Source organism: Nerophis lumbriciformis, linkage group LG09, assembly GCF_033978685.3.
Source record: "Nerophis lumbriciformis linkage group LG09, RoL_Nlum_v2.1, whole genome shotgun sequence".
Lineage (NCBI taxonomy): Eukaryota > Metazoa > Chordata > Actinopteri > Syngnathiformes > Syngnathidae > Nerophis > Nerophis lumbriciformis.
In genome coordinates, this window is record NC_084556.2 from 41,092,508 (window position 1) to 41,117,724 (window position 25,217).

Sequence of the window (25,217 nt, forward strand, 5' to 3'; positions counted from 1 at the left end):
TTACGTCTCTGTGAGAAGGAGAGACAAGAAAGAGTGAGAAGAGCCTGTAGTGTAATGCCCGCAGCTAAAAGCAACTGCGTGAGAACGTATACTCGAATTTCACGATATAGTCATTTTCTATATCGCACAGAGACAAACCCGCGATATATCGAGTATTTTTCGATATATCGCCCAGCCCTTCCTCCACTTTAAATGTTACCGTATCACAGATGTACCGCTATAAAACAAGGTCCGCTTAGCAAAGTGAGCAAGGTATTGATGGTTTGAACAAATGTTGCCACAATTTACATGTTTTCACCTGCGATGTTGTTGCGAGTGGCCGCGCTGACTTGCTTCAGTCCAGAAAAACAAGACAAATGAATTTGTCGACAACAAATTTTATTGATAAATTCAACTACATTTTTAATTTTCACTTCCTGTAGCGATGATATCCCAATACTTTTATATAAATGTCTCAATACTTGAATGCAGCGCTCAGGTTTCAGTAATGAGATATGGTTCATGGTGTTATAATAACCACAACATGATGTCTTTTAACTCTCATAATCTCTGCTGTTTTCCTGTTGTGTTGTGCTGTTTGCTTATAGGGAACACGATCAGCAACCTGATTATGATTATTCCTCCTATTTGTGGAGCCATCCAGACATTTCGTGATGGCCTTGAGTTTCGCTACATCTGCTCTTTCCTTGGACTAGCGGGTCAGTCTTTAAAGTCACACATTGTCACTACTGCAGCCTTCACAGTTGTCATCACACTTTTGTATTGTCACCCAGCTGTTGGCGTTGGTTCGTGGTGCTTCCACATGACACTTCTCTATGAAATGCAGGTATGCTGAATGAATACTAAAACATGTCAACTGAAGTACACACAATTTATATATGTGGGCCATTCACCAACATATTGGCATTTGCTGTAACTCTCAGATTTAAAAAACAAACAAACATGTTTTTCAATTCTAAATCTGATAATACACACATAGAACTACTTAAAATGTGTATTGGTCCATCTCAGGCAACTTATTACATTTTTGACAATATTCCCAAGCCTAAAATAACTAATTTGAGTAATGGGGCTGAAAGTAACAGCAGTGAGGTTTAGCATATAATTTGCAAATACATGGCATATAGCCATATGTGTTTTATGCTAATTGCATGTTGGCACTGAGCACATTATGACAGTGATTGAACAAACAATAAACTTCAAACAATTTAGGTTACAGGCATACTTGCCAACCCTCCCGATTTTCCCGGGAGACTCCCGAATTTCAGTGCCATCCATCCATCCATCTTCTTCCGCTTATCCGAGGTCGGGTCGCGGGGGCAGCAGCCTAAGCAGGGAAGCCCAGACTTCCCTCTCCCCAGCCACTTCGTCCAGCTCTTCCCGGGGGATCCCGAGGCGTTCCCAGGCCAGCCGGGAGACATAGTCTTCCCAACGTGTCCTGGGTCTTCCCCGTGGCCTCCTACCGGTCGGATGTGCCCTAAACACCTACCGAGGGAGGCGATCGGGTGGCATCCTGACCAGATGCCCGAACCACCTCATCTGGCTCCTCTCGATGTGGAGGAGCAGCGGCTTTACTTTGAGCTCCACCCGGATGACAGAGCTTCTCACCCTATCTCTAAGGGAGAGCCCTGCCACCCGGCGGAGGCAACTAATTTCGGCCGCTTGTACCCGTGATCTTGTCCTTTCTGTCATAACCCAAAGCTCATGACCATAGGTGAGGATGGGAACGTAGATCGACTGGTAAATTGAGAGCTTTGCCTTCCGGCTCAGCTCCTTCTTCACCACAACAATTTCAGTGCCCCTCCCGAAAATCTCCCGGGGCAACCATTGTCCCGAATTTCTCCCGATTTCCACCTTACAACAATATTGGGGGTGTGCCTCAAAGGCACTGCCTTTAGCGTCCTCTCTCACCTGAAAAGGAGACTATTATATGTGTCTCCGTTATCCATAGATTTATTTATAACCCATAAAATAGGCAGGCACTGAGCTATTTCTCAGCGTGTGTTTATTCCAGCCGGCACGTTAATACACTGACACACAACATCCGGATTCCCATCATGCATTGCTTCAAAACTACGGCAAGTAGTAATGTTCAAAAACATAACCGAGACAAAGCAGAAGAAAGAAGAAGATACATGGCGACGACGAGTAAGAAGAAGAAGTACGCTTGCAAGTTCCAAAATTATTGGAAAAAATAATTTCAGTTCATCCAGGACAGCTCGAAGGGGAAAGGGTATGCTGCCTGCAAAGTTTGTAGATCAGACTTCTCCATTGAACACGGTGGCCGAACGGATATACTCATTCATGATCGGATTATTCATTTATTTATATATATACAGTATATATATGTATATATATAAGAAATACTTGAAAATATATACACCCCACCTCAACACCCATCCAGCCCCCCAATCTCCCGAATTCAGAGGTCTCAAGGTTGGCAAGTATGGTTACAGGGCTGTCCGGTGATCTCAAGTCACCTTTAACCCGATACTACCTGTTGCATGGTTGGGCCCCTGGCGACCCCACCAACTCCTTTAGGAGCATGGTGTGGAGGGTGACTGGACACCCAGTTGGTACTTAAAACAAAAAACTACTTCAAGGGCATTGGTTCAGAAGAACCAACGACGGCCATCCAGCAAAGCCCCGCCAGCCTGTAGAGGAGATAGGAACTACTGGGAGACATGCCTTATGCCTGTGTATCGTATCATGAGTAAAACTCTTAATTTCTCTATACCGGATGGGATGAGGCCCGGGTTAACATCATCCACACTTCTCGCTGACACCCAGGGTGAGAGTGAAAAGTATGCTATTGGTGGAAAAATAATTAGACTAGTTCATGACACCATTAAAATCGGTACATGGAATGTCCGCACACTACATGCTACTACAAAGTTGGAAGTACTCACACATGAGATGTAAAGATACAAAGGGAAAGTGCATGGCCTGGAAGAAGTTAGATGGCTGGGCAATGGAGAACTCACAACTGATGATGGACATAAAATCTGGTACATTGGTACGAAAGACCGACATAGGATTCAGAAGTTATTTTTCACACAACTTCGTCCCACTCTTGTTAGCTAGCTAGCAAGGTAGAAGAATACTCTTACCATGGTTGACCGCATCCCCCCTTCAAATGTCCGACATCATGTCTCCGTTTTAAATGCTCGAATGTTACTGATGTACTGCCATTAAAACAAGGTCTGCTTTGCAAAATAAGCAAGGTATTCATATTTTTAACAAGAATAAAAGGAAATATCCTCAAACTTTACATGTTATTACTGGCGTTGTTTTTGCAAGTGACCCACTTCCGTACGGAAAAACAAGAGTGATGACTTCACGACTATTGTCGACAAATATAATTGTTGGCAACAAATGTTATTGTCGACAATGTCGATTCATCGTAGCAGCCCTAGCTAGTTACCTGTAGTTGATAAAGAGGAGTCGCCAGCCGATGGAGCTACGGTGCAGGCACGTTGGCTGTGCGTGAAGGCGAATGTGGTGGAGTGTCGCTGTCAGCAAAGTGCAATAGCGACTCTGGACGTGCGACAGATGGATGCTTTGAAGGAACCGTGTTAATTGGCGAAAGAAAAATATGCAATCTACATTTTGGCGATGACATTGATATATTTGCTGGATATAGAGGAGAATTTAGTGATTTGACAGCAAGACTAAATGATGTGGCAAAAGCCTATGGAATGGAAATAGCACAGTAAAGAGCAAAACAATGACAATGGGAAGTGCATCTGACATACCAAGCTAAGGAGTCTCCATGACAGGAGAACTATTTGAGGAAGTTGAAAACCTCAAGCATCTTGGTGCCACCATTACAGCTGATGGGAAGTATGACAAAGAGATCATGACAAGAGTGGACAGAGCACTACAGTCTTACAGTCTGTGACACAATTAACCAGGAATAATAAGAGCAATATCTCAACAAGCACAAAAGTTCACCACCTTTGTTCTGTAGTCTTCTCCACCTTCCTCTATGGATGTGAAAGCTAGACACTCTCTGCAAGCTTAGAAAAGAGGATTGAGGCTTTTAAAATTAACTGCTATTGTCGTCTCCTGAGAGTCCCATACACAGCTCATGAAACCAATTAATTTATCAGAAGTGAAATAACTACAACCATTGGAGTCCACAAATATGTCCTTCAAAAGTCGAGGTAAAACTACAAATACCGGTAATCAGAATGACTCCAAACAAAAATATTCAATTTATTAAGAAATGTGCCCAAGTCCACCACAGTATGAATGATTTTAATATGGGTACGCCAATAGCAAATTGAAAATTAAAAAGTGTGCAAAGAGCATTTAATAATAAGTTGTGTTGGTAAATTGTCTTTCAAATATTGTATGTTTTCTCTGCTTTGTCATTTGCAGCTACTGGATGAGCTGCCAATGATTTACAGCACGTGTGTCTTTGTCTACTGCCTGTAAGTGGCTTTTACATTTGGATTTCATGTTTTGAAGGATTCTCAATAATAATATTAATATATTTTATTTGTATTGCACGTAACATTTGAATAACAAATCTCATACAGTGTGAAACACTACATTTAAAGTCCCACAGGCCATAGAGTTCATAATTATGCATATCTAGCGGAAACTTCAACTTAAATTATTGATCCTAGTTTTGCAAGCATCAAAAAATGAACTAGCTTCTTATTTGTTATTAGCAAGGTTTAGAAACAAGATCAGGTGTAGCTAAATATTCCATCCGTTGTACCGAGAATATTGTCCAACTACAAAAAAATGGAAAAGTATGGGAGATCAAGTTTCTTCTGTTTAGCCCTTATTACCCATATTTACACTATAGGCCAACTTCTGTTCAGACTCTAGCACAACAGTTAACACTCCTTTCTTTCTTGTGGTGTAGTTCAAGTTCACCATTGTAGTAGAAAAATCGGGTAAAACCTGATCAGACTTTTATTTAGCTTTGTCAGCAATGTAGATGGTGTGACGACATGGCATGCAAGCGAGATAGCGTGTAATATGGAAATAAATTAATAAACAAGTCACAATGCAGTATGCTGTCAGTACCTGTAGCTAGAAAACCCTACGTTCAATGTAATCCTTCCTGTGTATAGCGTTCATTGGAACACAGATGTGTTTAATGTACCAAAGCGTACCTTTAAGACCAGTTCCCTTACAAAACTATTTTTGGTTTATGAATTTATCTGCCAGCATTAGGACTGGGTGATATGGCTGAAAACTTTATCACGATATGTGTTTTATATTGATACAGTAGAAATCGATAATTACTGAGATTTTTTATTACCTGTAGAAAATAAGGACCAAGAGAAAAATATTAAATGTAAACATTTTTAATTAAAATGTAACCTTCCTATGATTATAATCCCTTCAGCTATCACGGCAGAAAGAAAATAAAATGTCAACACAACCATGGAAAACAATCAATGTAAATAAAATTCTAAAATCACATTGAACACTTAACAATAACTTCTCAAAATTAAGGTGTACAAATAAGGAATACATAAGACATTCTTAATAAAGTGTAACAAAATAGTGCAAAGTGTGAACACGGAAACAGAGAAACCTGAGAAGAACTATTTTCTGCAGGTTTAGTACCAGGAAGTTGTTTGTGCTCAAAGTTGGCGTAGTATTACCGATCTTGGTGGTGACGAGCGCATTGCATATTTTACAGACCACATTTGTCTGACTACGATCTGTTTAAAAAAAAAAAAAAATCCTAAAAACTTCTCCTGTTTTATTGACAATTTATTTGCTCTCTGTAGCACTCATTTTTAGTTTCTCTTCACACTCAATGCAAAGAATCAACTGCGAGACAACAAGACCGCGCAACCACACTTGAAAGTTGATACTGTTACCTGATTGACTGATTGACTGTTAGCGTGTCACTCCTACTGATCAGTAATCACTTACTGCGTTGCTCTGTTACCAGAGAGCAAGTGCCTTTGTTCATGCAACCAACTTTGCGTCGCAAATTCAGGTTTTTCGGAGAAGAAAAACAACAAAAACGTTTGATCAAGCACACTTTTGTTGATATCGATTATTTTTGTCTACCGCAATAAATTGATATCGTTTTTAGCTCTAGCCAGCATGCTATGTCCTGTAAATATTCATCCAAGTCATTGTATTTTCAGGGCATTGAATCGATTGCAAAACGTGTCACCTCTCATCCGAGCAGACTTCATTAGTTCAGGCTCAAAAACTAGATAGGACAGCAGAACTGCCAACATATGGGGGCCCAGAGTTGCATGAAGAAGCACATGTAAATGTGAATTAATGAATGACAAAAATGCAAACAAATTCTTAGCCCCTTCTTACTCTGTCATTGATAAAATTATAATGGCAAATGTCCTTAATAGTCTCATTGTCCCTAACGGTGAGCAGCATTAGTGCTGGGCTTGTAAAGCATTCTGCGTTCGAATCCCGGTCTGTTTACGCCTTCTTCGCCTTGTAATTACCTGCTTAGTTCACTTCTAATTTACTTTTATTTATTCTGGAGTCAGAATGAAGCCGATATTCTCAATTTCTTTAGCTACCTTTTTAAATAAATATGTTTCTTTTTTTTCCCATCGATGCACTTCAAAATTTTCAGTTCTTTTAATTTGTGAAGTAAATATACGGTATCCTCTTCATTCTAAAAATGGATGCTCCTAAATGCTGCCGATGCCATGTTGGAGTAGTTGCCTGTGTTGGATTGAATGGGATTCCGTGTGTTGAGACTGACACATGCACGATAAGAAGGGTCTACACCTGCAGCACACATCCACTCGAGAACTGATTTTCAATCGCATAATCTACGTGTGTTAATCTGACTAAATCAGACTAATTTAGTGCATGGAAGCAAAGTCACTGGGACTTCACATGAATGAAACTACGAAAATACGTGAAAATACAAAAAACAAACTATTTGAGAAATCTGACTTACATTATTGCATGGAAATGTAGTCAATGGTTTCACTTTGACAGAGACCTCACCTTTCGGAAAAGTGTTTTTAGTTATTAATAACACCATTAATAATATTAATATTAACATTTTCTTTTTATATAATCAGAATCACATTCAGCTTTTAACACAAGGAATTTGTCTGTGCTCTTTTTTCAATGCAGTTTCAGTTGTTGCTGCTTACTGTAAAAGGTAGTAACACAGGCTATACTTTATTCTGGCCTCCCTCAGTGTTGCAATTTAGTTTGCCAAATACGTAAACAGTCCTTTGAATTAGATTTGAAAAAAATAGCTAGGTGTTTTGTTGATGTTCTTCACAATTAAGTCAATGTAAAACTAGTCACACTAAAGTACATTATGTATACACATGAAGTGCACATAAGGGAAATTGTTATCTCTATAAACCCAGTGGACATAATGCCGTTAAGCCAGTCTAGAATAATGCATTCTCAGAAATGATTCAACCCAAGTTTGACACTCTGCATAATCGCAGATAACCAATCTAAGTTCATATCCGCAGACTGTTGACTTTACAACCAGTTTAAGAGAATGTTTTCATGTTGCTTTTGTTTAGTGTAAAGGCTACTGTCTGGATGAAAGAAGTGAGTACTATTTTCATCAATACAACAAAGTTATTTTACCAAGCATATTAAGTTAATGCAAAGTGTCTGTCATTTATTTTAGAATATTTTTTACTTTCAAAATGTTTTACCTAAAATGATCTGAACAAACAAAGTCGTCAGCACGTCACATCTCAATTGATTGGAGCAATCCATGCTTGTCTTCGCCATTGACTCTTCTTTACAGCCACTTCCGTTTGTCCAGAAATACGCCTCCAAGCTAGGGATATCGCTCTCGATTGTGGCAGTTGACAATGGCACACGTCGTCTGCATTATGAATATTACTGGTTAAATGAACGCCGCCTTTAGTCAAGTCACTTTTGGAATGTAACTTCCGCCCTTCATTATGGATACCAGCAAGGCATTGTGGGAAATATAAAAAAATCCGAACCCCTCTATAGTTGGTAGTAATGTCATAAGATTTAGGGTAGTTTAAACAATTTCTTCCCCTAAACTTTCTCTCCTTACTTTTGCCAGGTGTCAACTCCGTTTAGGTGTGCGACCAGCTGACGAGCTTCTGACAGGCGTTTTGTTTTTTCAAAATAAAGCAATAAGGAACGTTTTTATGATGTTTAAACTGTTTTTCAAACTTATTATAACCAATAGTACGTATATAATAGACTATATACGGTATATCCATTCACACAATATATCATTTAAATTTGTTTTCATGTAAAAAAAAAAAAAAAAGAGTTTTCATGTAAAAAAACCCTCAAACTAAACAATTTTGAATGTGTGGCGGCGTTGCGCCACTATTGTTTAAGTGTGGGGGAAACCCTGGAATGTATGGGAAACACTGTGTTGAATCCTGCACCATCCCCTCAGGCTAAAAGCTGTTCTATCGAGTCTTTGAGCATTAAATAGTGAAACCTGCTCAGATGTAACGCAGACCGTCCTCAAAGACAACAGGCCGTCCAGTTGCGATCGATTCAGTGCTCTGAGACCATTTGACAAAAACAAGTCTTTTCTTTTTTTCCAGATATGAGTGCTTCAAACAAGAGAACAGCGTTAGTTGGTTTCCTGTAGCATTATTATTCATCTTCAGTGTCACAGTCACTGCGGTGCGTATCGATGATGGTATTGTTGCTCATCATGTCCTCTATATCATATTTTTGCTTGATGAAATTGTCTGTGTTTGTGCAGGTCTACTTGCAGTGGAAGGAACCAGTGTTTCACCAGGTAAGTGTGTGTTTAGCTCATTAACCTTTCTCGATGTTTGCTTTTAGGGCTCGGTATGGTCAAATTTTTATTTGCCTTGGTTAAACAAGGCAATCTTCACAAGACAATAATCAGGATCTCCTTGGCTAAACATAAGTTAGCTTTTCAAAATAAGGTGCTAAACTTTTGAAATGTCTTCAAGGTTGGCAGGTGTGTTTTATTCTACTGTCTCACTCATCCATAGTGTTTTGTTAAGTTTTTGTGTACCGTATTTTTTGGATTATAAATCGCTCCGGAGTATAAATCGCACCGGCCAAAAATGCATACCGTATTTTTCGGACTATAAGTCACAGTTTTTTTCATAGTTTGGCCGGGGGTGCGACTTATACTCAGGAGCGACTTATGTGTGGAATTATTAACACATTACCGTAAAATATCAAATAATATTAATTAGCTCATTCACGTAAGAGACTAGACATATAAGATTTCATCAGATTTAGCGATTAGGAGTGACAGATTGTTTGGTAAACGTATAGCATGTTCTATATGTTAGTTATAGTTATTTGAATGACTCTTACATAATATGTTACGTTAACGTTCTCGGTTCGTTATTTATGCGTCATATAACGTACACTTATTCAGCCTGTTGTTCACTATTCTTTATTTATTTTAAATTTCCTTTCAAATGTCTATTCTTGGTGTTGGGTTTTATCAAATAAATTTCCCCAAAAGATGCGACTTATATATGTTTTTTTCCTTCTTTATTATGCATTTTCGGCCGGTGCAAGTTATACTCCGGAGCAACTTATAGTCCGAAAAATACGGTAATAAAGAAGGAAAAAAACATATATAAGTCGCACTAGACACAGTGGTCCCCAACCACCGGGCCACGGCCCGGTACCGGTCCGTGGATCGATTGGTAACGGGCCGCACAAGAAAAAAAAAATATATATAAAATAAAATAAAAAAATATTTATTTTTTATTTTTTTATTAAATCAACATAAAAAACACAAGATACACTACAATTAGTGCACCAACCCAAAAAACCTCCCTCCCCCATTTACACCCATTCACACTCATTCGCACAAAAGGGTTGCTTCTTTCTGTTATTAATATTTCTGGTTCCTACATTATATATCAATATAGATCAATACAGTCTGCAGGGATACAGTCCGTAAGCACACATGATTGTATTTTTTTATGACAAAAAATTAAAAAAAAATACCATACCACGTCCCACCCCCATGCCCCCGGTCCGTGGAACAAATTTTCAAGCGTTGACCGGTCCTCAGTTACAATAAGGTTGGGGACCACTGCCTAGAGTATAAGTCACATTTTTTGGGGGGGAAATTTATTTGATAAAATCCAACACCAAGAATAGACATTTGAAAGGCAATTTAAAATAGATAAAGAATAGTGAACAACAGGCTGAATAAGTGTACGTTATGTGACGCATAAATAACGAACCGAGAACATAACATATTATGGTAAGAGTCATTCAAATAACTATAACATATAGAACATGCTGTACGTTTACCAAACAATCTGTCACTCCTAATCGCTAAATCCGATGAAATCTTCTCCCTCGGTGTCGCTTCTAAACAACTCTGCCAACTCCAAAGGTAGACAATGCGCCGCTTCCTCTTCTATCGGTACGTCGCTTACGTCAGAGTCATCGTCAGTTGCAGTTCCAATTATTCCAGCCTTTCTGAATCCGGACAGGATGGTTTTGGTTGTCAATGAAGCCCATGCTTTGTCGATCCATCCAATGACATCCAGAAAAGTTGCAATATTATTTGATATTTTACAGCAATGTGTTGTTAATTTCACACATAAGTCGCTCCAGAGTATAAGTCGCACCCCCGGCCAAACTATGAAAAAAACTGCGACTTATAATCCGAAAAATACGGTATATGTTTATGAATATTCCCGTATTTTCTACCAAGTCAAAACATGTTAGATACAACAAACTTCTCTACAAATAGAATATAATAATTTATTTGTATAGGAAATGTCAAACATATTATTTGCTATTAAATATACCTTTTTATTTATAAAGTGTAGCAGAGAAAGTTCCCTGCTTGGAAAACACACCTTTAGAGGTGTGTCCTGGGGATGTGGGGTGCTTGTAAGATGTTTGCATACCCCTTAAAAAGTAGATAGTTGCGTCCCTGCTCGTGATGATGAACTCGATTTATTTCACTTCATATCTGGAGCAAAGGCCAGCAGTTAGTCGTACTGCTATAATGATTGACGTTTATGACTGACCAGTGATTGCATGAGCAGTGCCTGAGATGCCAGCCTTAGTTCAGATAGTCACCTACTAACGTTGTAGAGAGGTGTTTCCCATCGTGCATGCATTATATGTTGCCTAGCCCTCTTTGACCTGCATGCATTTTATTGTTCATACTAGGGCTGGGGATTACGGTCTAAAATCTATATTGCGATATATATTGAATCCCCCTGCGATATCAATGTATATCACAATATATTATTTGGTATGTAAATGATAATAGAACTGTTTTTCAACAGGCTACAAAAGCTGTTTAACAAGGTTAAAATGCTGATACGTAATTATTTTCAAGACAATTGGATTATCTGATTTTTGATCAGATTTATAATTGGATCAACACAGAATGGCAGTGTAACAATATAATTTAGGTATTTTAATTATTTCCTTATTCCGTTTTCATTACATACAAAATTTTAGCAAAGTTAAGTCACAAGTGGGGCAGCACGGTGGAACAGGGGTAGTGCATGTGCCACACAATACGAAGGTCATAAGGAGTGTGTGGAGTTTGCATATTCTCCCCGCGACTGCATGGGTTCCCTCCGGGTACTCCGGCTTCCTCCCACCTCCAAAGACATGCACCTGGGGATAGGTTGATTGGCAACCCAAAATGGCCCTAGTGTGTGAATGTGAGTGTGACTGTTGTCTGTCTATCTGTGTTGGCCCTGCGATGAGGTGGCGACTTGTCCAGGGTGTACCCCGTCTTCCGCCCGAATGCAGCTGTGATAGGCTCCAGCACCCCCGCGACCCCGAAAGGGTCAAAGCGGTAGAAAATGAATGGATGGAAGTCACAAGTGCAAAATAAGTAAACAAGCAAATTCTACTATAACCGTGAGCTCTCTCATTTCAACCCTTTAGTTTTTACACTTAAAGTCCTCTTGTATCCGGGGACTTATTTCCTGAGTTTGTAAACAATAACAAACAAATAGTGATAGTAAAAATATAGATTTAATCACTGTAGTATCAACCATATACAGTACTTATACTTACGAATGTGCCAATCGATCGGCACATCGCGATTTTCATACAAAATGATGTATACATATATTTAATATTAACGTGCATGCCACATTTTTCCGAGGTTTACTTTAAACCAGAGCTGTTAAATATGCGGCCCGCGAACAGGTTTAATTGGGCCCACGAGATGAGTTTTCTAAGTGTAACTGAGCTGTATTTTTAAATGAAAAACTGCTCCTCTCAATGTGTCCACTGGATGTCGCAATAGCAATTTTGTTTGGCAAAAAAATGGTTTATACCAAGGCGGAGCAAGCAAAATGTACACAGTAAAGTGGGGCTGCGGTTCCTCCCCCTCAACCCAACATAAAACCTGTGTTACCGTACTTAACTTACGTATTTTGCTTTGAACACATCGTGCTTTGGCGCCTTCATTTCCACAAAATGTTTTATGAAAGAAGTGAAAAGTGCAAGCAGAGTGCAGAGTGTGCCAACAAAAATAATCCTCCTCCTATTTATTCACCGAAATGAATGAAGAATCACATATCTTTGTGAGCAAGTTTTGTACGTAATGACTATCAATAAAACAAAGCTACGCTCAATGCTCGTGCATAAGTACTTGAATAACATCCTGGAATGGTCTGCCACTCAAGATGTGACACCTGATATTGATGCACTTGTGAAAGCTAAAAGATGCCAGGTTTTTGCAATAAAATAAACAATTGGGTTAGGCCATGTAAAATGCTGCATGAGACACTGCACCTTGATAGAGTTCTTTTGAAAATGATTGTCTTTTGTGGAAATTTAAAGAAAGTGAACAGGGTTTTACTGCAATACAGTCAGTCTCTTAAGTTCATATGTTCCATTTGTTGAAATTGTTCATGCATTGCACAGCTTCTATTTTTTTTATCAATACACAGTGATGCCTGCAAGGCAGGGAGTAACTCAACCCTCTTGAATCGTTTCTACCTCCGTTTGTATAGTTTATGTTTGCACAGGATTAATATGTGGAAATGACAAACGAGGTATTCAATACCTCGAAGAGTTTTTATTAATTATTTATTCTGTATTTTGTTCAATCTCAGATTCGCTGTGATTTACAGTTTTAATGGCTTTGTAGATACACTGAGACTAAGTTTAAGTTAATTGCGTTCATGGTGCTTTTACAGCTGCACCAATTTTTTTCCTCATCGTTTTCAACTAACTTGAAGTGTTTTGTCAAGAGGATTATATGTGATATGTACATTTTCGGAATGTGCTTGTTCCATTTTGGGCAAAGTTAAAACAAGAAAACAATCTGAAGTTTTCGTATTTTTAAGTTATTATGCCATGATTTTATAAACCCGGCCCACGTGGGAATAGATTTTCCTCCATGCGGCCCCTGAGTTAAAATGTGTTTGACACCCCTGCTTTAAACACTTATTTAATTACTTTACATCTGTTTTTTTTACTTTGTACCCAATACGGGTGTTAAAGTACCAGTAGAGTAGAAAAACAAGTTGCCTCTATAGTGAAGCTATTATCATATATACAGTATTTTATTTATAACACCTAAAGACTTTCCAAAGTTTGAGAATAAATAGATATGATGAAAATATCAATCTCTCAGAGATTCTCGAGCAATTTCGAGAGGTAATGAGGAAGCCAGACAGGTCATCGCGTGACGCAGTAGAAGGGAACTTGCAGACTTTTTGAGAGCCAACAACAATTACATTTGGCAAAATTATAATCCAGAACCTTATATTGTTGATCCTGAATATAAGGAGGATGAGCTACAGCACGGTGGAACAGGGGTTAGTGCATGTGCCTCACAATACGAAGGTCCTGAGTAGTCCTGAGTTCAATCCCGGGCTCGGGATCTTTCTGTGTTGAGTTTGCATGTTCTCCCCGTGACTGCGTGGCTTCCTCCCACCTCCAAAGACATGCACCTGGGGATAGGTTGATTGGCAACACTAAATTGGCCCTAGTGTGTGAATGTGAGTGTGAATGTTGTCTGTCTGTCTGTGTTGGCCCTGTGATAAGGTGGCAACTTGTCCAGGGTGTACCCCGCCTTCCGCCCGAATGCAGCTGAGATAAGCTCCAGCACCCCCGCGACCCCAAAAGGGACAAGCGGTAGAAAATGGATGGATGGATGGAGCTACAAGATTTAGAAGCTCAGCTAAACAAATCCAGCTTTAGTGAAACAATAAGCATCATGTAGCAATATCACTAAGTGCTAAACAAAAAATACAAACTACAAACAAATACAACGATAGCTAACTGTACAATATCTGCTCTTACTTCGATGACGACTGATAGGATGTCCATATCTTCCCGTTAAGATGAACAATGAATCATGATGCACACAAAGGGTTAACAAGGAATCAAATCAAATCAAACGTTATTTATAAAGCGCTTATCATACATAAAATAAATGCAATGCAAGGTGCTTTACAGACTTAAAAACAATACCCCAATGACCCAGATCCCCCATTATCACACACACACACACACACACACACACGCACACACTGATGTGCACATATATGAACAAATGAATGCTGAGTACAGAGGAGACATGTGAGTAAACATATATCACAGGAGCCATCTGCACCAGGAGGTCATCAGACCATGGCCACCAGGACGCAGACACAAAGCGCCCCCACAGCACGGCCAATAACCCGTGACTGATGCAGATGGCTCCCTCTGAGGAACGCTGGAAAGTAAAATTAATATAACCTGTAAAATAGTTCGAACAATGAGTAGAGAAGAAGGATAAAATACAAGTAAGACATATGAAGATAATAACTAATTAAATATATGATAAATAAATAGAACTAAATACAATCTATCTTTGGTTGTGTGTGTTTGTCTCCATCTCTAGGTATACATTGTATGTCACAGATGAACAGCTTCTAGGTTCAAGGCTAAATCATCCTAAAATTATCCAGATGAGAGGCATGATTTTGAATCTAGAATTACTTTGACGAGCCGAAACGCGATGATACGGGAGCAGCAGGACATCGATGCCGGCCGGCTAACAGTCAAGGCAGCAAAGGGCTAATTAGCTGTCTGTATCATTGTGCCGCTAATAAATAGTTTGTCCACGTTAGCGCTTATAATAGTACTTTATTGATTCCTTTAGGAGAGTTCCCTCGGGAAAATTTAAATTCCAGCAGCAGTGTACAAAATTGTAAAAAGTAAATAATGGGGGTATAAATGGAAACAAAATAGAAAAATATTACAATAGAATAAAAATAAAAAGCAACAATGAGAATAAAAATATAACAGTAAAATAAGAATATAACAAGAGAAACTAGGCAGTAGTGAATATATTTATAATAATAAAGTATTATATTTATAATAATAACATTGCTAATATTTGGTTAATATTCAAATCACGATATGTATAAAGAGTATTGTTTGCGGGTTTGGGTGGTTATTTCAAAGGTTCTGTGGGCAAAATAGAGATTGTTAGTGGACTTTTTGTGTATTTATTTATTTACCACTAAGAAAGCATAAAAAAAGAAGAAACGGTGTTCATGTCTTGTATAGGGATTGTGAATTATAGACAGCTCATATCTCTCAAATGTTTGCGTATTTCCAGATCTGTTACCGTAGTCATAGTGCAGAAGCGTTCCCATTGTGACCTCAATCTCCGGAAATAGCCAAAAATATTCGGAGCAGAATATTCAAAATGGCTGACTTAATTTTTTGAATTTTGTGATGTTTAAACGGTATTTTTACATATTTTGCAGATTGCAAATAAGATTGGATATGGTTTAATGGATACAATAAAACATAATTAAGCATATAAAGTCAACTTGTTTTTCCACACTACTGGTACTTTAAGATAGTGTTTTGGTTTTATTATTTATCTATACATAGTGCAATTGTTACTGCACAATATGTATTGTTTATTAATCATTTTTAGTTTTTTATTATGTTACCTCTGTTACTGTATGTGAAAATCTGCACTACAACCACATAATTTCCCCATTGTAGGATAAATTTAAAAAGTCTATACTAAATTAGATTTCTCTCTTTTCACTTTGACTGTAGTTTGAAAAAAAATTTTTTTTAATTTATTTATTAATTTTATTTTATTTTTACAAATGAACACTTTTAACCACTACATGCTTTTCTTAATGGTCTCTCGTCTTTTTCAGGTTATGTACGGTGCTTTAGTAGCTTGTCTGGTGATGCGATCTGTCTTTATAGTTACATGGTGAGTTTGCTAACACAACATTTCATTCAGTCTTTGGACAAAAATGTTTTCTCTTTTTTTAATTGTAGCTTTCCCTCAATTTTTTTTTTTAGTTAGGTTTTTAAATATATGAAATTCCATGTAATTGCTATTTTAATGAATAAAGAATAATGTTCAAGGACACAAAATGATTTAATTTTGTGAAAAAATTGCAATAACGATGTAATAATAATACAACTTTTGTTTCACTTTTAGGATGTATACATGGTTGCGGCCTTTGTGTTACACTTCCCTGGGTGTGTTCATGCTAGGGTTTTTCCTGTGGAACATTGACAATGTCTTTTGCGACTCAATAAGGTATTTATAAAGTTTTTGTTCATTTCTAAATGTTATAAAGTGATAAAAAATTTTTTTTGATGGAGTCAAAGTCAAAGTTATTTTTCATTACACACTTTGGAAAATATATAGTCAATTTAAAAATCCATACATTTTCTACCGCTTGTCCCTTTCGGGGTCGCAGGGGGTGCTGGAGCCTATGTATTCTGTGTAATTGGATGGATTTGTTTTCTCTGTCATTGTAGAGCCAGTAGGCAAACACTTCCCCCTGGTGTTGGAGTGCTAACACAGTTCCATGCCTGGTGGCACATCTTCACAGGCTTGGGGTCCTACCTGCACATACTTCTTAGGTAATTACACATTACCTCTACACTGGTACCTCGGTTTGCATCAAGTGTTCATGATTAATGCGGTAATTTTTTTGTGATTGATCACAAGTTAACTCGTTGATTATGACAGCCCTAGTTAAAAATACGTTACAACCTTAAGATATTTTGTTTCCTCCTTATTTTTGTACCTATGAAAAATATATTTTTTGTATATTCTTTGTTGGCACACTTAATTTTGTAATGTTTGAACCTGCAATAACCGAGATAGTGTACCAAAACTGTCCTCAAAAAACTGTACTCATACTCGTGTTATGACTTTTTTGATATTGTACTGTTACACCCAATGTGACCCATGTCCCTGTATTGACATTTACTGCTAAACTCTCAACTGCATCACTTCCTCCAAAGAACAGGCAGGAGTTGTTGGTCCACAATTTTAATGCAACAAGGTGTCAAACAGAAATCTGAACAGCCGATATGGGCATCTACATCAACTATATGATTTGCCTGAGAAGCTGGACAGGACACAAAAAAAAAAACAGAAAGCCCTGAAAAATTATAAAGCCATATAGTTACCAAATCAAAACAATCCGGACCAAAGCAGATCAGTGTATGGCATCACATACTATATTCAGCAGGAACTCAAATTGGACTATCGTGTTTTGTTCTTACAGTAAAATGCTTTAATTGCCACAATGATCACAGATAAACATTTTAGCACTCAAATAAAAAATACACTTTACCCATTGCCACTGAAAGGGCTAGAAAGGAGATGAAGGATTGGATGGAAAATTAAAAACTCTGCTTAATCAGCTGTTGACATATAGCAAATAAAGACATTTCGTATACTTAATTTCCTGTTGCTGCTTATTGGCTGAACACTAACATATGGAATGACCTCTAGTGGCCTGGAAGAAAACAAAATTACATAAATTCCAATTCAATTACAGTGATACCTCAAATTAAGAGTGTTATGACATAAGAGCTTTCTTTTGGCTTATTGTTATGCCTGAAGTTGAGAGCAAAAATGTAAGTTACAATCATCCCCACCATTAGTTGGAAAAGCAAATGTCACAATAAACACTGTAAAATACAACCAAAGCATCCGGTCTTACTAGCTAGTTTTGGCTTATAGCTAGAGATGGGCATAATGTTGTTTTTCTAAACATGGGAAGTAAGAAAGTGAGTGATAAGGCGACATTGATTTCTAGATACAAGTGCTTTGAGTTAAGTGTTCCATCACAGATCCAATTAAGCTAGTAAAGTGAGGCATACTGTATATTAGGGCTGCAACTAAGGATTCATTTGATCATCGATTAATCTGTCGATTATTACTTCGATTGTTTAATTAATAATCGGATAAAAGAGACAAACTACATTTCTATCCTTTCCAGTATTTTTTTGGAAAAAAACAGCATACTGGCACCATACTTATTTTGATTATTGTTTCTCAGCTGTTTGTACATGTTGCAGTTTATAAATAAAGGTTTATAAAAAATTTAAAAAAATTAAAAATAGCCTCTGCGCATAGCATAGATCCAACGAATCGATGGCTAAATTAATCGCCAACTATTTTTATAATCGATTTTAATTGATTTAATCGATTAGTTGTTGCAGCCCTACTGTATATATTTAGTATTTTCATTGATACTAGATAATTTATATATTTACTGTTCACAATTTACTATGATGACACACGTTCAAGCACGTTCAACTGAAATGTTTTTTTTCCTCATTTAGTTTGCAAATCAGATCAACTTACCTCAAGCACCGACCAAAAGTAAAGGTATGTATTTCATTTTTATAGTTATATACTTAAACATTCTGTCTTTTTAAAACAACGCCTTTATTTAGTTTTTATGTGGCGTTTGGCCCACTCTGCACATTGAGCCACAAAAGACAAGCTGAAATGAAGGACCTCCCAAGGGATGGTGACCCATCACCTTGAGGACCAACCATTGCCCCTCGTCTTCAGCTACGGGGATGTGTGCACCCCATAAGCCCTGGACTAATGGAGGACAGTAAGGCACTGACACTACTTTTATTGGAAACTTCCTTTTTTTTAAACCCATAATCATTTATTAGATCAGCTTTCCAGTGATTTGCTTATTGTTAATGCCAAATTATTAGGTTCAATTGTGTGTTACTGATGCTCATAAACACCTGTAATGGAAATTCTTTATCTAGGATAAGGAGAAGAGAAAATACAGTGAATCTGCATTACCTTCACTGGCGTTAGTGCTAGAGCTCCCTTGGACAGACAGAACCCCCACATCCTTCACAAAACACAAATTATTGAGCAATTAAGTTTGCATGTTCTCCCGTGACTGCGTGGGTTCCCGCCAGATACTCCGGCTTCCTCCCACCTCTAAAGACATGCACCTGGGAATAGGTTGATTGGCAACACTAAATTGGCCCTAGTGTGTGAATGTGAGTTTGAATGTTGTCTGTCTATCTGTGTTGGCCCTGCGATGAGGTGGCGACTTGTCCAGGGTGTATCCCGCCTTCTGCCCGAATGCAGCTTCTTTTTTTTTTTAAATACCACTCCACTACAATTTAAAGACATCATGAGTCCATTCCATAGGTTAGTGTTTTTCTTACCTACCATTATTCACTGTTTGACTAATTTCACTTTATCAAACCGTTCCACACTACAGAATAATAAAAGTATGTACTACGATTCTGGCTAATACTGTATCAAATTAATATCAGCCAGTATTCAAGACTCCAATATTGGTATCGGATCGGAAATTCAAAGTTGTATCAAGACAGAATGTAGTCCAAAATAGTACAGTGGTTTTATGAAGTAATGTAATAGTTAAGTACAGCATTTACCTTGGAGAGTAGACCTATACAGTATCTCCTTTCAGCTGCTTCTCCGTCAAACACACCATCAGCAGCTTCCCATATTTTAATAGATAAATGTCAACGTGTAAATATTATTTTAACGTCCTCGGCTGGCGTCATGGACTCAATTTGCTTCAGTATGGTACAGGCTTGAAGATCAACGCTAAGTTAGCCAGCTACACGCTCCGTCATGTTTTTGATGATTTCTGTCTTTAAAGGGGAACATTATCACCAGACCTATGTACCGTAAGCGTCAATATATACCTTATGTTGCAGAAAAAAGACCATATATTTTTTAACCGATTTCCGAACTCTAAATGGGTGAATTTTGGCGAATTAAACGCCTTTCTATTATTCGCTCTTGTGTGACGTCACATCGGGAAGCAATCCGCCATTTTCTCAAACACATTACAAACACCGAGTCAAATCAGCTCTGTTATTTTCCGCTTTTTTGACTGTTTTCCGTAATTGGAGACATCATGCCTCGTCGGTGTGTTGTCGGAGGGTGTAACAACACAAACAGGGATGGATTCAAGTTGCACCAGTGGCCCAAAGATGCGAAAGTGGCAAGAAATTGGACGTTTGTTCCACACACTTTACCGACGAAAGCTATGCTACGACAGAGATGGCAAGAATGTGTGGATATCCTGCGACACTCAAAGCAGATGCATTTCCAACTGGACTGGACAGATCAGCTTTCAGGAAAAGAGATCGGATGAGGGTATGTCTACAGAATATATTAATTGATGAAAACTGGGCTGTCTGCACTCTCAAAGTGCATGTTGTTGCCAAATGTATTTCATATGCTGTAAACCTAGTTCATAGTTGTTAGTTTTCTTTAATGCCAAACAAACACATACCAATCGTTGGTTAGAAGGCGATCGCCGAATTCGTCCTCGCTTTCTCCCGTGTCGCTGACTGTCGTGTCGTTTTCGTCGGTTTCGCTTGCATACGGTTCAAACCGATATGGCTCAATAGCTTCAGTTTCTTCTTCAATTTCGTTTTCGCTACCTGCCTCACACTACCACCATCCGTTTCAATACATACGTAATCTGTTGAATCGCTTAAGCCGCTGAAATCCGAGTCTGAATCCGAGCTAATGTCGCTATACCTTGCTGTTCTATGCGCCATGTTTGTTTGTATTGGCATCACTATGTGACGTCACAGGAAAATGGACGGGTGTATATAACGATGGTTAAAATCAGGCACTTTGAAGCTTTTTTTAGGGATATTGCGTGATGGGTAAAATTTTGAAAAAAAACTTCAAAAAATAAAACAAGCCACTGGGAACTGATTTTTAATGGTTTTAACCATTCTGAAATTGTGATAATGTTCCCCTTTAATTAAATTAATATCATCAACTTCTTCTTCTCAGCACTGTCCTTCACTCTCATGTTCCTACTTCTCATGCTTGAAAAAAACAGTTATGTCCAGTAAGACCGGGTGTTTTGGTCAGATCTTACAGTGTTCATTCACTGTGACTTGCACTACACCACTTAGTGGTGGGGGACTAAAAATTTTGCTCGCAATCTAAAGCATAACAAATAGCCAAGAGATGGCTCTTATCTTGAAGAACTTGTGAGCTTAGGTTTGTGTTTTTTTTAAACAAATATTACCCTTTAATTGCCAATGTTCTTTTTAGAGACACACATGAACCAACTACTGTACTTTATTTTACTCACATGTACACCACTCACCAACGTAAGTTTTGGCTATTGAACTTTGGGGTGATATTATATATTATATTTACAGATGAGCTTTGGTTTTTACACAACTTGCGGTTCTCAAACAAGGAAGTAAACGGCAAAATGGACACGGGTGTGTGTGCGTGTGTGCGTGCGTGCGTGCGTGCGTGCGATCCATGGATAGATCAATAAATGTCTCGGTTCAATTAGAACTGGTATTTAAAAGAAAACTGCACTTTTTTTCCATTATCCACAATCCTCATGTGAGACAAGAACACACAAGTCTTTGCCTTTTCTGTGCATTTTAAATAGCAAAAAACCTCTAGTGTGAGGCGGCTCACATTGCAGGTAATAAGACTCGTCTATTCCGCCTACAAAGCGCTCCAAAAACAGCCAACAATGCTTTATTTACATGATGTGACCTGCATATTAACCAAGATATAGCAACATTGTTATTATAAGAGCTTTTATATTTTCTGGCATAGTGACACATTGCCTTGCTCACACTGCTCCTCCAACCTCTTCTAGCTACTAGCGAGCTTGAGCTGCTAATAACGTTGGTTGAAACTCTCCATTAATAAAAGCAATTTGAGCTGCTTTTGCTGCTGTAATAACCTTTTGAGTTAGTACAATTTCAAGATAGATTATAAATCATACACCTCATCTGTATAGTAGAAGGGTGTTGCACCAAGTTGGTCAATTTTGAAAGTTCACACGTGACCAACTCGATATTACTGTAAATGGCTCAACAAATGTAACACAGCGTAAAGCCGACAACATCACTAGAAAGCATTTTTTATGAGGATTATTCTGAATTTAGCAGCTCAAGGAGAGCACAAGTGCTGAAAGATACAAACATCCCATCAGTCGACATTGTAAGTCATTGTTTTAAGTTCCTCTTTAAAATGTTAGGTAAAAGGGCTACATGATAACGCTCCAAAGCTCTCGCCAAGTCTGCTATTAATGGTAGCAAACATTGAAAGTGCTCTCTATGTTGTTGTTGTTGACAGAAATAGTGTTCGTTGCTATGCGCTCTGTGAAAACGATGTACCCAGGAAAGAAGTATTGGTAATGCTTAAATGAGTAAAATACTATATATATTAATATATGAATGTGCCTGTTACTACATTACATCATATCCCTATTACCCGCATTGTTTGCCCCCTCTTGCTAGCAATGTTTCACCATTTAGAATGCACAGAAAAGGGAAAGTATGTGTTCTTGTCTCACTTAAAGTTTGGGGATGACCAAAAAATAGTGTAGTTCCTCTTAGAACATCCTTTTCATCATGCGGTTCACATTTTGACATCACAACACCGAACAATTGATCAACTGTACCTCACCATTCAAACATGCTGTACTTAGAGGGAAGTATTAGGTTAGAACAAGGTTGTGTATTTTTAAATGAAAAAATTATTGAGACTTTTGCCGTTCAGCACCTTGCTAAAGAACAGCGACTTGTGTAATTGCTGCTGAAACATTGAAGAGTTGGGCAAGTCTAGCGAGGGTTAAATGACCACAATACAGCGGTGCAGCAACTTGATTTGTTTGTCTTATTTCTCCGCTTGTGCAACCATGCATGACACTGCCACTAGATGGCGTACATGCCAACCCTGCCATGAAAGTTGACCTTCCTCATCCATGAATTTAATGATCTAATGAAGGTTTTGATTTTATTGTCTATGTGATGAAAAAGGGAACCTGTGTGAAACATACAGTAAGGTTGTTTTTTTTAACTTAATGTGGCACATTTAGTGCCAGTGACTATTTCTGAACATACTTTGTTTTTTCAAACAAGTATTACCATATTTCATATGTTTGTGCCTGGAATGTTCATCACCTCTTGTGTAAATGATACGCAGTTTTTCAAATGTGTGCCTTATTTGGTGGTATGCAAGTTAATCCATGCTGCCTTATTTGTTCACATGAAAATGACTTTGTGTAGGACATTACAAGAATTTGTGCTTCTACTGTATGTTGTACTACTGATCACATGTTATAGTAACATTATATGTCTTAACATCAACATTTACACGTGTATTCCAATATTTCATGTTGTGTGTATGAAATAATAAATGTCATGAATTGTAAACCAGTGTTTGACGCTATTTTGCCCAGCAATTCTGCAAAAAGTTTGGTCAACTTGATGGTCGCAGCTATGACCATGAGTCGTGTTGATAGCATGGCGTGTCTTGCCTTGTCTTTTCACATCGCTCACACCAAAGCAGGTGTGCCAAATCTGGCCCGTGTATGGGTGGCTTCCTTAACTGAATACATATTCATACTGACCCTGTTTCAAGCTCAAACAATCATTGATGGGTAACTAGTTGTCATATATCCAGGGCTGCCACTCCCTATACGCAAATCACGATATTGCCCCGCGAGACATCGGGTGTCACATTCTGCGTGAATAGATGGATGTAAAATGCCAATTAATGAATGACAAGAGGCTTCCTATACAATTTTACTGCAATTGTATTATACATTATTTATTGAACAATTATTTTCCATTGAAATAATGTTTGTAAAAAACAGCTATCAAATTAAATACAAGTTTTACTGGAATATAAAAAAAGTGGAAAAAAAAGGTTCCGGTGAGGGGCATCCTGATAGAATTCTGCTTAGGGCCCCAATTTAGCCAGAAGCGGGCCTTCATCTATCCATGTTATTTGCACTGATCAAAATTAATTTTATGATTTACATTTAGCGATTTGTCTTTCACGCTTAAAATCTAAGAGTTTTGGCCAATTAGCACATTTTTCTTTTGGCCCTTGGGGGAAGATTTTGGACACCCCTGTGCCAAAGGCTCACCAATGTCATGTGGAGCTGATAATGTGGAAGACAAACTCTGGACAGCTGTTGATAGCAGTCTTGTTAGCATTAAGTGGCATCTTTCAACATTGCTCACGTCAAAGGCTCACCAATTCGTAAATGTGTTATTGATGAGGCAGGGGGTGGTTAAGTGCTTAAAAAAGTTGTTCTTTTAAAACTTGGTCAACTTGATTATCGCCGTGTTGTTGGCATTGTTCCGGAAACGGAAGTCACGCTTAGTATCTTTATAGATCGCCACAACATAATAGAAAATAAGACTGCACTGCAATATAAATATGATACATTTATGAGCCATAAATAAAGTTTAATTCAATATTTTAATTTTATCCAAGATTATGTAGAAATATGCTTCAGCAAAAATCTTGGATGATTTGGCGAGGGACGACCGTATTCTGGACCCATTCCATCCCATGTGATGTCATTCCCTGTGAGGCTACAACGAACAAATTGATAAGAACTGCACACTGATTTAAAGTTTTGAGACTATTTTGGCAGATCTCGAATATCGTGTGGAAAGAAAACAAGCTAACATTTGCCGATGATGCAAGACATGCTAAACGTAGCTAACGCAGAAACTTAAGACAGACAAAATGGTCCGACTTTTGTCATAAGGAATGCATAGGAGGAGGTTGTGGAAGAGAGCCAGGATTAAGGTAATGTCCGAAAAGTAAGTTGAATGACATAATAGACATGTTCAACAACATGGAAGACAGGTTGAATGAAATAGGAATAGGAGGCAAGTACACAATATGAACTTATTGTCAACACATTAAAGAAGTCACGTAGCAGTTAATAAAGTTCAACAAATCAAAACAAGGTGGCATTGCTGCGACTGAAAGAAACAAATGTTTACACTCATGGCCAAAAGTTTTGAGAGTGACCTAAATTGTGTATCATAAACTTTTGCTGCTTCGTTTTATTACAGAAGACACAAATACTTAGGAAGGAGAATTTTTGAAACATCGGTCAGGCTTGCTACTCACCGTTTGCTCATGTACCGTATTTTCCGCACCATTAGCCGCACCTAAAAACCACAAATTT

The 25,217-nt window shown here is 38.1% G+C and overlaps 1 protein-coding gene across 2 annotated transcripts in view; it reads left to right on the forward strand.

The window, feature by feature from the left end:
- Positions 1-23,645, forward strand: part of acer3 (alkaline ceramidase 3) — a 31,356-nt gene extending 7,711 nt beyond the window's left edge. The window contains exons 3-12 of one of the 2 annotated variants that reach the window (XM_061963147.2): positions 588-698; positions 774-826; positions 4,384-4,436; positions 8,538-8,619; positions 8,702-8,737; positions 16,110-16,168; positions 16,403-16,504; positions 16,729-16,833; positions 18,553-18,598; positions 18,667-23,645. In XM_061963147.2, coding sequence (XP_061819131.1) covers positions 588-698; positions 774-826; positions 4,384-4,436; positions 8,538-8,619; positions 8,702-8,737; positions 16,110-16,168; positions 16,403-16,504; positions 16,729-16,833; positions 18,553-18,598; positions 18,667-18,720 — 701 coding nt within the window. In that variant the 3' untranslated portion in view covers positions 18,721-23,645. The remainder of the gene's footprint in view (positions 1-587; positions 699-773; positions 827-4,383; positions 4,437-8,537; positions 8,620-8,701; positions 8,738-16,109; positions 16,169-16,402; positions 16,505-16,728; positions 16,834-18,552; positions 18,599-18,666) is intronic. The other variant, XM_061963148.2, reaches the window with a different exon arrangement.
- Positions 23,646-25,217: the final 1,572 nt, after the last annotated feature.